Source organism: Egretta garzetta, unplaced genomic scaffold, assembly GCF_000687185.1.
Source record: "Egretta garzetta isolate BGI_Z169 unplaced genomic scaffold, ASM68718v1 scaffold435, whole genome shotgun sequence".
In the NCBI taxonomy this organism is placed as follows: Eukaryota; Metazoa; Chordata; class Aves; order Pelecaniformes; family Ardeidae; genus Egretta; species Egretta garzetta.
Window position 1 is genome coordinate 558,564 of NW_009259691.1, and position 14,352 is coordinate 572,915.

At 37.7% G+C, this 14,352-nt stretch overlaps 1 protein-coding gene across 1 annotated transcript in view; it reads left to right on the top strand.

The window, feature by feature from the left end:
* Positions 1-11,307, top strand: part of EML5 (EMAP like 5) — a 100,211-nt gene extending 88,904 nt beyond the window's left edge. The window contains exons 36-44 of the mRNA XM_035894266.1: positions 2,092-2,249; positions 4,725-4,839; positions 5,314-5,502; positions 5,699-5,871; positions 7,046-7,208; positions 8,109-8,212; positions 9,907-10,060; positions 10,841-10,941; positions 11,271-11,307. Coding sequence (XP_035750159.1) covers positions 2,092-2,249; positions 4,725-4,839; positions 5,314-5,502; positions 5,699-5,871; positions 7,046-7,208; positions 8,109-8,212; positions 9,907-10,060; positions 10,841-10,941; positions 11,271-11,307 — 1,194 coding nt within the window. The remainder of the gene's footprint in view (positions 1-2,091; positions 2,250-4,724; positions 4,840-5,313; positions 5,503-5,698; positions 5,872-7,045; positions 7,209-8,108; positions 8,213-9,906; positions 10,061-10,840; positions 10,942-11,270) is intronic.
* The last annotated feature ends 3,045 nt before the right edge of the window (positions 11,308-14,352 follow it).

The window sequence follows — 14,352 nt, forward strand, 5'->3', positions numbered from 1 at the left end:
ATGGGGAAAATCATTTTAGTAGGGACAGCTGTGACAGAACAAGGGGTAATGGTTTTCAACCGAAGCAGGGTAGGTTTAGACTAGATATAAGGAAGAAATTCTTTACAATGAGGGTGGTGAAACACTGGAACAGGTTGCCCAGAGAGGTAGTGGAGGCCCCATCCCTGGAAGCATTCAAGGCCAGGGTGGGTGGGGCTCTGAGACACCTGATCTAGTTAGCGGTGCTCCTGCTCCTGCAGGGGAGTTGGACTAGATGACCTCTAGGGGTCCCTTCCAACTGAAAATATTCTATGATTCTATGTTAGTTGCTTTATTAAACTCAGTTTAGCGCTTCTAATACTTGCCTGCTAGTTAGACCTAATACCAGCTTTCTTTAGAACAGAAAAGAAAAAAAGACTATGGATTTGTATGTTTTCAAAAGAAACAAACATAGGTGCTTTGGATTGATAATATGCTGCTTGGTATTTAATCCAGGTAACACAAAGCTGACTCAGGACTGAAGGAACCGAACAGTAGAAATGAGGCCCATTTTATGCCCACGTGGGGGTGATTGTATTATAATCTGTATGCATTTACTCATGGGTGATTTGAGAGCAGCATTGTCCTGGGGCGTTTGTTAACATCTATGACTGTTAGACGACTGCAGTAGGATTTTGTTTTCCTTTGGTTTTTTTGTTGTTGTTTTTTTTTTGACAAATACAGGCCTTGTTGCTAAGTTCCATGTCTGCCATTTCAGGAGTTACTCTGTAGGAGCAGCACTCATCTCTTCAGCTGGGCAGATAGCCATAGATTTCTAGTATTGATTTGATTTTTGAAACTGTAACTGGCATGTGGTTTCATTTTTCGTGAGACTATCTCTTTTCCAGAGTGGCGTCTCCCTCTTTCAGGTACCTCTGATTTAAGAGAGAGTCCTACAAAGCAATAAGATGTCTTCCAAATGCTAACTGTTAGAGATGCACAGCCCAGTCATTAGTCTGGGGTTTGGAAAACCTCTGTGAACTTTCTTATGGAGGGACAGATTCTTAGCATGAAAATCAGCCTGTATGCTGAATATCCTGGAGTATGGTATGAGGTTGTTTGAGGATGCAAAGCTCTCAGGGCTTTTGTAAAAAGCTGTGCAAACTGAATAAAGCCAAGCCTGGTGTGTTCTCCATTCTTCCAGTAGGGAGCAGTTCTGGGAGCGTTCTTCCTTGATTTTGTCTTAGAAGGAGCTAGTTCAGGTACTCCTAAAGGGGGGGCTGGAAACAGCCCAACAGTTATGCGGTGAGGACGATTGGAGGATCTGCTCCCAAGTTCATTTCCAGTCCTCTTTTATTTACTCATTTATTAGGGCACCCCACACCCACCCGCCCTTAAAAATAGAATGTAGAACATGAACCCACCTCAGTCAAGGCAAGTGTTCTGGCCAAAACTATACATGTGTACTGGTACTCTAAAATGCTACACATGATACTGAATTTGAGGATTGTTCACGTAAGTTACTAAACCAGTTTTGCTCCATAACCAGTTCCTGTTGGGTTTAAGTGTATCCTAATAAATTGCCCTTAAATTTCAGAGGTGGTTAAATTTATTTTTATTACCTTTCAAAACCAGGAAGTAAAGAACGGGCAACTTTTAGTTCTGGGTTAAGTCAAACTCTTTTCTTCGTAAACTAATGGTTGCTGTAATCCAGTGAGTACCTTCACCTCACAACAAAAATGCAAGTGTAATGCACATAGCAAGGGAGTGTAAATTGCCTGTTTGTGTGAAAAGTCAAAACTGTTCTTGGTTTTCTACATTTTTACCACAGTTGGCACACCTGATAGGCTGAAAACAGATAACCCAGTGGGTGCAGCTTAAGTCATTGCATTTCTTCTAGCAGCGCAGAGCCTATTAGCTACAAGAAAGCATCTTTCAGACTTCAAGAAAGAATAGAGTAGCACATTGTTTTGTCCCTACAAGTTCTTACTACCCCTTACACAATTTGCTTTTCTACAGCAGCAAATAAAAGTGATCTAGCCTAAAAGCAAATGGTGATGATCTTTATTTCTGAATGTTTTTCTTCATGCCATGCTCAAAATCAGATGATGAGTATATTTTTCCCCTTTTCAGAATAACTTGACATTTACAGGTACTATCAGTGGAGATGTTTGTGTTTGGAAAGATCATGTGTTGATACGAATTGTGGCCAAAGCTCACAATGGACCTGTTTTCACAATGTATACCACATTAAGAGATGGTTTGATCGTTACAGGAGGCAAAGAAAGGCCGTGAGTCGTCTTTTTTCTTTTTTCTGCATGCACATGTATTCTTTAAAAATGGTTTGGATGCATCCCAGTTGAGGTAGTTGAGACATCTAAGCTAGAAGAGTAGTCACTTCCAGACCCCTAAGTAGTTGCTAGGAAAAAAAGTAGCCACCACCTCCAAAGTGCAGGTAAGCCCAGATGAGCTTCAAGTCCTTGTTTTTTTCCATTGATTATAAGAGAAAGCCTAAATGGCTAGGATCCTGACCTGGGCACCTTGCCAAAGTACCTAAAGTCATCTAAATGCTATACAAGTAGTTCTTCATACTTCTAACTGCTGGGTAAGTCATCTTTCTAAAGCACACATGCAAGCTTCTTCAGGCATTTTATGATGACTTTATTTTAGTTAAAAATAATAGGCAAGTGTAAAATTGCCTGGAAACATTCAAGACCAGGTTGGACAGGGCTCTGAGCAACCTGATCTAGTTAGCGGTGTCCCTGCTCACTGCAGGGGGGTTGGACTAGATGACCTCTAGGGGTCCCTTCCAACCCAAAACATTCTATGATTCTATGATTAAAATAAATTAAGTGAATGGATTATCAATTATATTGCATTATCAATTGTACTGCATTACATCAGTCAGGTAATGTTTCTCCAAGTACAAATACACGAATTATCAGAGATGATACAGTTCTCCCCCCTTAAGCTGAAAAGGGCTGAAATATTATAATCAAAAGTAGCCTTGAAATCACCTTATCATTTTCCTAAATGGTTCAATGGTATTTATCACAACAGTATTATTTTTGAGAGAAGGCAAAAACATTTAGTTCGAAATACAGCTTTAAGCAGGAAAAAGTTACCTAGTCCTTGGTGGGTGACGTCTTTTTCTGAAGTTGAACTGAGGTTGTTAATGCAAGTAATTTGCACAACTGTGCTTAAATAAATGAATGACAAATATTATAACAGCATAATGCATAGCTTCTTTTAAAGGAAGGATCTGTTTAGTTATGATGGGGGAGGCAAACTGTCTTCTCTTGAATCTGAGGTACAGCAACCTCCTTTGTTTCTGGGGTTGTAAGCAAAATATCTCTTCAAGCACTTTAATTTTTTCTTAGCTCCTTGCTAATGATAAAAGGAAAAAAAAAATGTTTCAGCCGTAATACAGTCCACCTGATGGCATGATAGTGCCCCATTCTGCAGGACCCAGGCCACTTACTACTTTTTCCTTAAACAGTCCTTAAAGATCCTGGTAGATATTCAGACCCAGCTGAAAACTTATTTATTCCTGTGCTTGAAATATTTTCTTCTAGTATTTATAAAACATCACCAGGATTTTACTTGGAGAATGTTCTCTCTACCACTTAGCTTCAAAGCCTCTTAAAAATTAGTATTTGACCTGAAAGAAATGGTAGTGAATAACAGTAAGAAACAATAATTCATCTCCTGTGGGAAAATGGAGTACTGAAAATACACAAAACAAATTCTACATTTAGGAAAATTGCATGTTTGCTTCTGCCTTGGCATTCTTAATTGCAGTTCACCAGCCTCTTTTGAGGAAATCTTTTTGCTGAGTATGATGACCAGTCATATGTCAAAACAGTGCTGTTGGGAAGCAGAGAATACTGCATTGCAAGGACTAGCAATTTATAATTCATTACAGTTCTTTTAGTAATAGTAGTACAAAAGCAGTAACTGTGATTAAACATTCTGGAGTTCTTTGTCAGGGTTTGTTCAGTAATCAAATCTGTAACACTGGCAACTCAATATCATGGAACATTATTTTTTTCTTTTCTGTTGGGGAAGATTCTTTTCTCTTTGAGGACAGATAAAACTTATGTCCCAGCTCAATGGGAAATGCCAGATTTATTACTGTTTCGTTAAAAATTATCTCCTTTTTAGAAACTTTTTTTATTTTAATATGTTCTTTACTGAAATACCAGTTCTTCTGAAAGTGGGTGGGAAATACTTAGTGCTTTCATGATTAATACGTATCAGTCGGGCATCTTGTGCAATTAACACTGTGTGATTTTTCTCCTGTATCTTTGTCATTTATTTCACAGTAGTGAAAATAGCAACATTTTGACAAAAGTGAAAATTTTCTGTCATTTTTTTCACAGTAGCAAAACATATCTTTCCTGTTTCCCTCAACCACATTTATTCTCTGCCTGTCTTAATAAGAAGATGGCAGTTTATTCACACACTTAACTGTTCCTTTGACTAGACAAATTCCCTGGGAGCTACTAATTCAGACTAACCTTAGCAGTGACCATCTCTCAACTTGTTCTGATGAGGACTTTGAATCAGTACTTCTTGCATATCTAGGAGACTCAGGATATTACCACCACCTGTTAGGTAAAACCAAATGGAGACTTTAATGATTTAAAACATACTTAAATGCCTCATTTACAATACATTACATTAAATAATATAGTTGTTTCACACATTAATTGTCTTTTTTGTGCTAGCTATTATACTCATTGTTGTTCCTGATTTCTTGATAGATCAAAGGAAGGAGGAGCAGTTAAGCTATGGGATCAAGAGCTGAAACGATGTCGTGCCTTCAGACTAGAGACAGGACAAATGACGGACTGTGTTCGCTCCGTTTGTAGAGGCAAGGTAAAGAAAGCATCATGTCCTTAAAGTAAAGCTTATAATTTGTGGGTTGACCTATAGCATTAAACATATGATGAATTTTTTTGCTTCTTCTTTCTCTTTTAATTAGTATTTGAAATTAAAGGTTGAGCTGGAAGGTATCTGCTGATTTTACAGCAGAAAAAAAAATCTACTTCTGTAGATATGTTCTGTATATATTTTTATTAAAGACTAACTAAGGATTGCTTTTCTATTCTTTTCACACTTTAAATACCTGACTTACAAGCAATAACTAGTATGATTTAGATACAGCTTTGTACTTTGATAAATCATAGAGGAGTTTAAAAAATAAATTATCTTTGATTATTTGATTACTTGATTTCAGCAAACCTTCTTGACAGAACTATAGCTTCGGATTGTATCTTTATTACTGTTCACCAGTAGTTCATGAGTAGTTAATGTATTATATCAGAGATATCTCTTTCACTGTTGTTCAAGGGGAAAATTCTTGTTGGGACAAGAAATGCCGAAATAATTGAAGTTGGAGAAAAAAATGCTGCATGTAACATTCTAATTAATGGTCATATGGATGGACCAATCTGGGGCCTAGCAACGCATCCTTCCAGAGATTTTTTCCTTTCTGCTGCAGAAGATGGCACAGTAAGACTCTGGGATATTGCTGAAAAGGTAGGTGTTGGAGAATAGTTGTTGGTTAGGAAAAAAAAAATATCCTAGACTTGAGGTGGTGTTGAGGACTTGAAACTTGTTATTTAGTGTATTCTGAGAATAATCCATGTGATAGTAGCAAACTATTAGCATAAGGTATTTTTTTAATATGAGCAAATAGAAACATTTACTCTTCTGGGTTTTTATTTCTTCACAGAAGATGCTGAACAAAGTCAGCTTAGGACACGCAGCTCGTACTGTTTGTTACAGCCCAGAAGGTGATATGGTAGCTATTGGCATGAAAAATGGAGAATTTATTATCTTGCTTGTGACTTCTCTCAAAATTTGGGGGAAAAAAAGGGACAGAAGATCAGCTATTCAAGATATCAGGTTAGAAAACGCCGTTGTCTATTGTAGTATTCTAGAAATCTGTATTCTTTTGACTTTTAAGAAATACAATTCTGTGTTCTGAGGAGCGTTGCAGTGATATTTCAGAGATCTGGAATCAATGAGTGAATTGCAGAGTTTTTGTGACTCTGATAGCAGGAATAAAAAGGAAGGAGAAGGTACATGAAGGTAAGAGACAGCAATCAGTCAAAAAAACAGCCAGTAGCATAGTGTCAGATGATACTGTCAAGGGTTAGTTAAAATGAAGGGTGAATGGGGAAGTAAATGGACAATAGGAACATACTAATCAGGAGGCAGGTGAGAAGATGTGAAAAGGAGCAGGGTGAGATGGTGTGTAGGCAGTAAAATGAGATCAGAAGTTTACAGATGAAGACTGGATTGTGAGAAATGATGGGAATGTCTGCCTGTCAGTTTGCTTTTTAATGTGTTTTGTTAGAAAGGAGTTAGCAGAAGTAAATTTTTTTTTTTTCTGTTTCCTGAATGGAGGACAAGACTGTTCCTTCTGCAAGATAAATTGATCATGATCAGCTCAGGGAAGCTTCTGGAGAGCAAAGTGGGGTGAGTGGGAGAAACACAGGCAAACAGGGACCTTGCTGCAGGAAGGCAGGACAGCCCCACTTCGAGTTATGGAGTTGCTGGAATCAGAAAGCTGTCCCAATCTATTATCTTGCAGATAATAGAAATGAGGAAACTTCCCTAGTAACACAAAAGGGGCTGTAAGGAATTTGTTCAGCTCAGGAAGCTACTGAGTTTAAAGACTAGAAAGGAAAACCGGAGGAAAGAAACTACTGTGCACAGTGTACATTGGGCAGATGAAAGATTTTATTTCGTATCGTTTTATTCAGTACATTTCATCTAGAAGGTCTGGCTTAGCTGTGAGAGTAATGAAAACAGATAACAGAGTTATTTGAGAGATGTTCCCAGTTCACTTCTGTGTGACAGCTGTACCAAAATTATTGCCACCTTCTACTGCATATGCGTTCCCCAAAAATGCTACTTGTTTCAGAAGTTATTTTGCTTAGCAGATGAAATACTCCACCTCCCTCTTTAGTTCTGGATAGCAGATACTTGAAATGCAAATTCACCTGTGCTTCTTAAATATTAGAATCTGTTCTAAGTGACAACCTGTGTTCATAAAACCCTTTTATCTGTTCAGGTTTAGCCCAGATTCTCGTTACTTAGCAGTTGGTTCCAGTGAGAATGCAGTGGATTTTTATGATCTGACTTTGGGTCCCACACTAAATAGAGTCAGCTATTGCAAAGACATCCCAAGTTTTGTCATCCAGATGGACTTCTCTGCGGATAGCTCTTATCTCCAGGTATCAGTCATTAATTGTGCAAGATACAAAACGGAAAACGTACTCAAGATAGATACTCTGCAAGTATTCTCTTTGACAGCTGCTAAGTTTTGTAATGAAATGTAGTAGGTTACTGTCACTAGACTATTACTTTGTTGTAGTGATAAGTGGATGATGAAAATAGTTATCCTGGATATTAATACAAGAAATAAGCATAGAAAGAAGAAACAGATTTCAAAATCACTGTAATGCTTCTTCCTGCCTTTTTATCTCTGTGATGGTGATGGGCTGTCTTAAAAGAGGAAGGAGTACAGTCTGTCATTCTATAGGCCCCAGGGACCTGTGAATTCTTCATATCCCTGACCAGAATGGTAGCATTACACACCGTTTCAGTGCTAGCCTTCGTGGACCAGGACCAAAATCAGAGTGTTACAACTCCCAGCCACAGGGCTCAAGACATCTCTTAAAATCAAAATAAAATAGGCAGACTTTGCTTTCTATGTTTTCTTCGCATCTGAGAGGAGGAATAAGCTTCTCTCACTATCAGATCAACATCTGCGGGCTGAGAGGAATACCTTTGTGTCAGTTTTAAAAATAGGAGTTTATTTTACCTTATTTATACACACACTGACATACACAATATATAGAGAGAATTAATATTATGTGCAGAATGCGAGATATTTCTTTTTTTATTAATTAGACATTTTAAAATTGAAGATATCTTATACTTTCTCACTGTTGCTTTACGCTTGTATAGATTTTTGAATATTTTCAACTCACTGAGCAAGTTTTATTAATAGATAAGTTACTTACAGAGCAAAAGGTACTATCAAGAAAATGCTTCTCAGAGCTCTTTATAATTACTTCTTCATCTTTTCAAACAAGTTCATGTATTCTAAATTCTCTGTGATCATCTCAAAGGTGTCTACTGGGTCTTACAAAAGGCAAGTCTATGAAGTGCCTTCAGGAAAACAGCTTGTGGACCAGGCTGTGATTGACAGAATAACGTGGGCTACTTGGACAAGGTAAATGATTCACACATTTACACCTGTTAAACACTTGTAACTTCCAGGAGAAGCACCTACAGTTTAAAAGCATGTTTCATCCCTTCATTCAGTCAGATGCTTTCTGTTAACACACCCATCTGCTATGGAAACAGATCAGGTAAGTATGGTACAGCAAAAGAAAGTACATAGCAGATTCCGTCAGTAGAACACAAGCTGTTTGACTGGTGAGGATAGCTGATTAAAACTGGGCTCTCTAATGTGTACCTTTCTATTCATTGTCTATCTCTAGCTTCGTTTGATATATCTCTAGCAGCCTCGGTAATTTCTCAATGCACTGTGCATGTTACCTGGAATACTGCACTATTTACTTCAAAATAGCAATTTGGGGATAAGGGTACAGGGAAAATTAAAACATAAAACATGAAAAGACAATATAAGACTGTGGTAATTCAAGTTTTATTTACAGTATTACACTAATGTTTCTGTATTTTAAAGTTGTTATTAACATTTGCATATTAAAATATATACAAAAGTACTTTAAAATACCTTCAAGTTACTATATTTCATTCAAAACAGACTTAGAAATTACATGGAGAATGATACCATATTTTATTTTTATTTCACATTTAAATAACTTATTTTATATTCTGTGCAAATCTGATTTCCTGTGCCTTATTTTGGCTCCTTTGACTGCTTGCAATTATTGTCCTCTGATTAGCAACCCTCAGACAAAAATTGAGGATAAGTACTTGAAGATTTTCCACATATGAACAACTTTAGACAATAGTAATCCTGACTCCTTTGCTGCAAGACATGACTAAAACTACAAGCTTTTCAGAGGGCTCTGAAAACTCATTTTGTTAGCTTTCTGCTTGGCTAATCCGTTTTTGTCACCTCTTTGATATGAAAACAAGAAACCTGTGGTTTTTGACCCAATTCAGTATGTCTGAAGTACATTGTTCCTTTCTGAATGTAGCGTGCTGTGTGCTGATTTGGGGGGAAAGAATCACAGAAAAAATCCCAAATTATTCACCTATTAACAAATGATAAAGTGCTTGTTTCCATGCATTCTTGGAAGGTACGCATAGACATTGTAAGCACAGGTGAATAAATGGCAACTTTTCACAAGGCTTTGCAAAGGAAATTTTCTATAAATGTCTGTTTTGGAGTCTTAAGATAATTATGTTTTCTGTTTAGGACAGTTTCTCTCTCTGATTTTCAATGAAGAATCTTCACTGGACTCAAGGATTAACTTTTCATAAATTGATACGAAAATGTTACAGAATCAACAAAACAGTTACAATGAGAATATACATATTTTTATTTTCCAACAGCTGAAACTTATTCATCTAAAACTTATGCTATGACATCTATTTTTTATTGTCCTTTCTTTATTCTTTTTTTTTTTTTTTTTTTTTTGAAAGTGCCTCACTGGATTATATTAGTACTATTGATTTCACCTCTGCTTCTTAGTGTTGTCATGGGCCACATTATTTTGGGAATTACATCACTGAATCAATTTCAGAAGCAATTATGGAATAATATAAAAATGAATGACAGAGTAAAACCTATACAAGAGGTGTATGTTTAAGAACAAAATGTAAAAATTACATTTTTATAAAACCAGTTACAATATGAGAGCTGCTTACTATTTCCTTACTCTGTTGGTTTTGCTATGGCTTTCCAAAGAATCTCTTGCTCTTCTGTTTCAGTGTTCTAGGGGATGAAGTAATTGGAATCTGGTCCAGGCATGCTGAAAAAGCTGATGTAAACTGTGCCTGTGTCTCTCACTCGGGAATCAATCTTGTAACAGGCGATGATTTTGGCATGGTCAAGCTGTTTGACTTTCCGTGTCCTGAAAAATTTGTAAGAACTTGTTTTTGCATCATTACAACAGAAAGTACTGTTGATATGGTCTTGTATTGTTTCTCTAGAAGATGTAGGATGGAAGTATCTCCTACTCTAAATTTGCAGCTTTTTAATGCATCTATGTAACTTTAGCTCTATACGCTCATAAGCATGCTTCACCTCAATGTTTTCCTAGTATTTTGTAGAACAGCTCTTGCTATAAGCTCTTGTAGGTGCCAATATTGTCTGCCAGTCTGCATTAGCATAGTGCCTTCATACTGAAAATCTCAAAGCCCTTAGTTTTATTTATCCACATCTCCCATCTCCATTTGACAGATGATGAAGACAGCTGGTAATTTTAGTCCCATCTGTGTATTTCCATGGATGAAGTGTTTACAGATTTTTCGCTACTACTAGCACTGTTAATTTTCAGGATTTGAGACTGCACAGTGTAAACTGATTGCACACTTATAATGAAAATAATTTTTTCAGTGTTAGGAATTTTACACAAAATTTAGAGGTCAATCACGTGACAAGATATATTTCATTTTACTGTGTTAGCTGGAGCTTTTGTTCACAGTTTGCAGTTGCCGTCTCATTTGGTGATAATTTAACCTGCATTGCAGCTCAATAGTAGTTCTCCTTCAGGAGATCTTTCACATTTGAAAACCTGTGTAACATTCTGAATTATATAAATACGTGATACAATAAAAAGGTAGATAAAAACAAAATTCCTTTGATTTAGGAAAACATAGAGTATTTCAGCTCTCTCATTTTATTGTTGGGGTTTTTTTTCAGGCAAAACACAAACGATTTTTAGGTCACTCTGCCCACTTGACTAATATTCGATTTACAAGTGGAGATAGATACGTGGTCAGTGCTGGAGGGGATGACTGCAGGTATGTATCCTTTCCATTGTGGTCAAAAGGTATCCACCAGTGGACATGGACAGTCCATAACAGTAAAAAGCTCAAGTGCAGAGTCTTCATCTCTTTATCTGTGTTCTTGCTTTTCTGTTTGTATATAAAGTAATGGATATTTGCAACAAAATAAATAGCCCATATGTTAATTTGAACAGTTAAGAGGTAATAAATCACAATATGTTTATGGCTGTATTCAGAACATTATACTTTTAACTGAATTTTTTCTTTTGACTGTTTTTAGCCATTTCCTTTAACAATATTGTAGTCTTTTAAATCTCATACTTAATATCTTTTTAAAAATGCAGCTTATTTGTTTGGAAATGTGTGCATATGCCTCATTGAGAGAGACATGGAGACTTGCAAAGAGGACACTGCATGGAGTACCAGGCATGAAATACCCAGGATTGAAATGTGACATTCTTCTGTGCCCTGCATGTGTTAGAAATGGTGCTGATCCAAGACACAGAGCAATCTGTCTCGGAAAGACAAGTATCCAGAGTCTGACAGAAGGATGCACTGTAACAAATACGCTGAGGCCATTAGATTTGCTTCAGTATTGGATAATCCGGGTTTGTATTCCACTCACTGCCAGATGTTGAAAATGAAATATGTGGATAAGAGGAAAAAGTGAATTGTTAATCAATGTACAGTTTCACAGTAAGATCCTGGGGTTTTAATCAAGAGGTGTTATTTCTGACCTAGTGCTGTACATTGATCTATTTTCAGCATGAATGTTTCTCCTTTAAGTTTTGGGGTCTGAATATCACTGAAAAAAAAGAGTATTCCATATTTTATTACTGAAAGAAACCATATATTAACTCTCAAATATATAGTATTTTAATAAATGTTTAATTATTATAATGGAAATGATATTTCTATTACTGGTCAAAAGGAAACATCATCTGGTGAAGCAGAAAATAAGAGAGCTGATTCCTTAGGACAAATATTTCTGTATTTAGAGGCCTGGGTCAGAGTCATGTCTGGTGAAAGCCGTTGGATATGCATGATCTTCATGGCTAATTTAGTGTTTTTGTTGCACTTAAACATTAAATTAGTTCTGTGAGCAAAAATAGATTTGCTCACTTTGCGAGTGCCTTGCCCACAACCTAAAAGTCTAACTCCAATTTTTGCCTTGTGAATAAAAGTATTCTCAGTGGAAGAGAGATTATTGCTGTGTTACTTGACTGGGCTTTTAGCCTCTATGCTGGAAATGTGGACTAGGGTGAGGATTTTATAGTCTTCATAATCGATAAAGCTTGGGATGTCACCAGTTGCAAAAATACAATTTCATAGCAATATGAATTGATTTTATTTTCTCAGCATCATAGGGGGGATTCAGAGAGAATATTAACTTTCCAAACATTATATTTTGTAGATTTGAACTTTTTAACAGAGTTAGGACTAGCTGGGAGAGGTCTCTCCTCAGATTTCTCTCCTGATTGTAAAAAATGTCCAATCGTATGCTTCTTTAAATGGACCTGCTGTCACCTCTAGCATAAGTGCATTTATTCTATCCTGCAACATAACTGAGACTCTTAGTTGAAAAAAACCCCACATTTCAGTGATAATGAAAACATGAACAAAGCTATGTTTTGGGTATAAGTGAGGAAGATTTCATCAGCTGTTTGTCTAGATCATGTCATAGAGATGCATTACAGACTGAACCTGTTTTTTTTAATCAGTGCAGTTAATTTTCATGCAACATGACTAATTATCAGCCCTACTCCTATAATGACATTCTGCTGTGAACATAAAGCTCTTTTTCTCTGTGTAAGCCAGAATTGCTTTAACAGCGGCATTTGTTTAGGTCAGTCAGTAGGCTTTGATATTATTCACCTCTTGCATTCTCTTATGCCAGATAAAAGTAAAAAAGAAAGAAACCTCATCTCTTCTTGGTAGCATCTTGTGTGCATGGTGGTTATAGAGGGAGTGGGAAGGCTTGCATGTAGAAGGGAGAGGAAAGTTAATGAGCCAGACTTCTGTGCTCTCTTAGGTCCAAAAATAAGCTTGTTATGTGCTATACAGAGCTAGTTACCCAGCGGTCTTAGATAATGTATTTTGTATATCAAGCTGTAACAAATATTTATTTTAGAGAAGTTGATGAACTGAACTATTATCAGGTTTCTCGGCATGATGGTTCTTAGCAAAGTCTTGCCAGTCATGCAGCTGCTATTCTGCAGGAGCAAAAACTCTGTGGATTTGGTCATGAGGGTGCAGGGAGATCTTGCCGGTAACATTTTTGACTTTAGGGGAATTACATGTGAGAATTGAGATCAGACCTGATCTGTCTCGTAACCTTTATTGCCTGCCTGCCTGTTTTATATAAAAATTGGTGTCTGGCATTTAAATCTTATCTATGCCAGAGAAATCAGTTGCAGTATGCAATAGCTGTGATTCTGTCCCTTATTAAACACATCTGTGCAGGACTTCTTGGCCTGAAGTAAGATTTGTCCTGCCTCTATTTTAAAGTTGCCTTTCATTGGTTCAAGTGGATGGCTGTAAAGAGCTCCCTCAGAGTCCGTCCTACTCGGACTGCCAGATCAAAGTCCAAATTTTTCTGCCTCTTTGAGTTTTCCCCTCAAAATCCTAGGCTCAGTGTCTCACAGCCTCATGATCTTCTGTAGGCCTTCACCCAATGAAAGAGGGATGTGGATTATCAAGAGGTTTGTTCCTCGGATCCCCATCACTGGTCACGTCCTCCTCTCCTCCCTCCCTCCACCCCCTTCATTAATGCTGTGCCTCTCCACTGATAATTTGTCCATTGGTGCTTTTGCTCTGAGGAATCTCGGATGCCACGCCAGTGGGGGAGCAGCAGTGAGATGCTGATGGGCGAATTGCAGCGGGGCTGCCCTCGGTGGTGCAAGGCTGATAGCTGCAGCATGAAAGTCTGAGCCTCCAGAGCTCCCCGCTTCTTCACTCTCTTCCAAACCTCACCACTACTGCAAAGGGCTGGGATGGGAGCTGGAAGCTGAGGTGCTGTTTAAAAACAAAACTGCCAGCCTTGTTCCTCCTGTTGCAGCCAGTATTGGTAGCTTGCCAGGTAAAATGGGGTCAACCAGCTGGGAACAGTCATGAATGCTGAGGAGTGAGTAGAGCCTCAGATGCAGCTTTCTTCCTGAGGACAATTTGGAGCATATTCCGTACGACAAGCTGCGATTCTCTGCTGAAGAGAACAGCTGGCTGTAAGCATGGTTAAAGATGGCAGCTTTGCAGGTTTTTTTGGTCTTTTTGTCTGTGGTGGTGCTTGTTACTGTGCCTCATTTGCTGTTTACATGAAATGCTACTGTAGTAACTTGCTATTTGTTACCACCCGTGCACAAAGCACGTGTCTGTGGGAACAGGCTGCCTGTTTCGGTAGGCAGCGGGCGCCCGTGGCTGGTTGCGCAG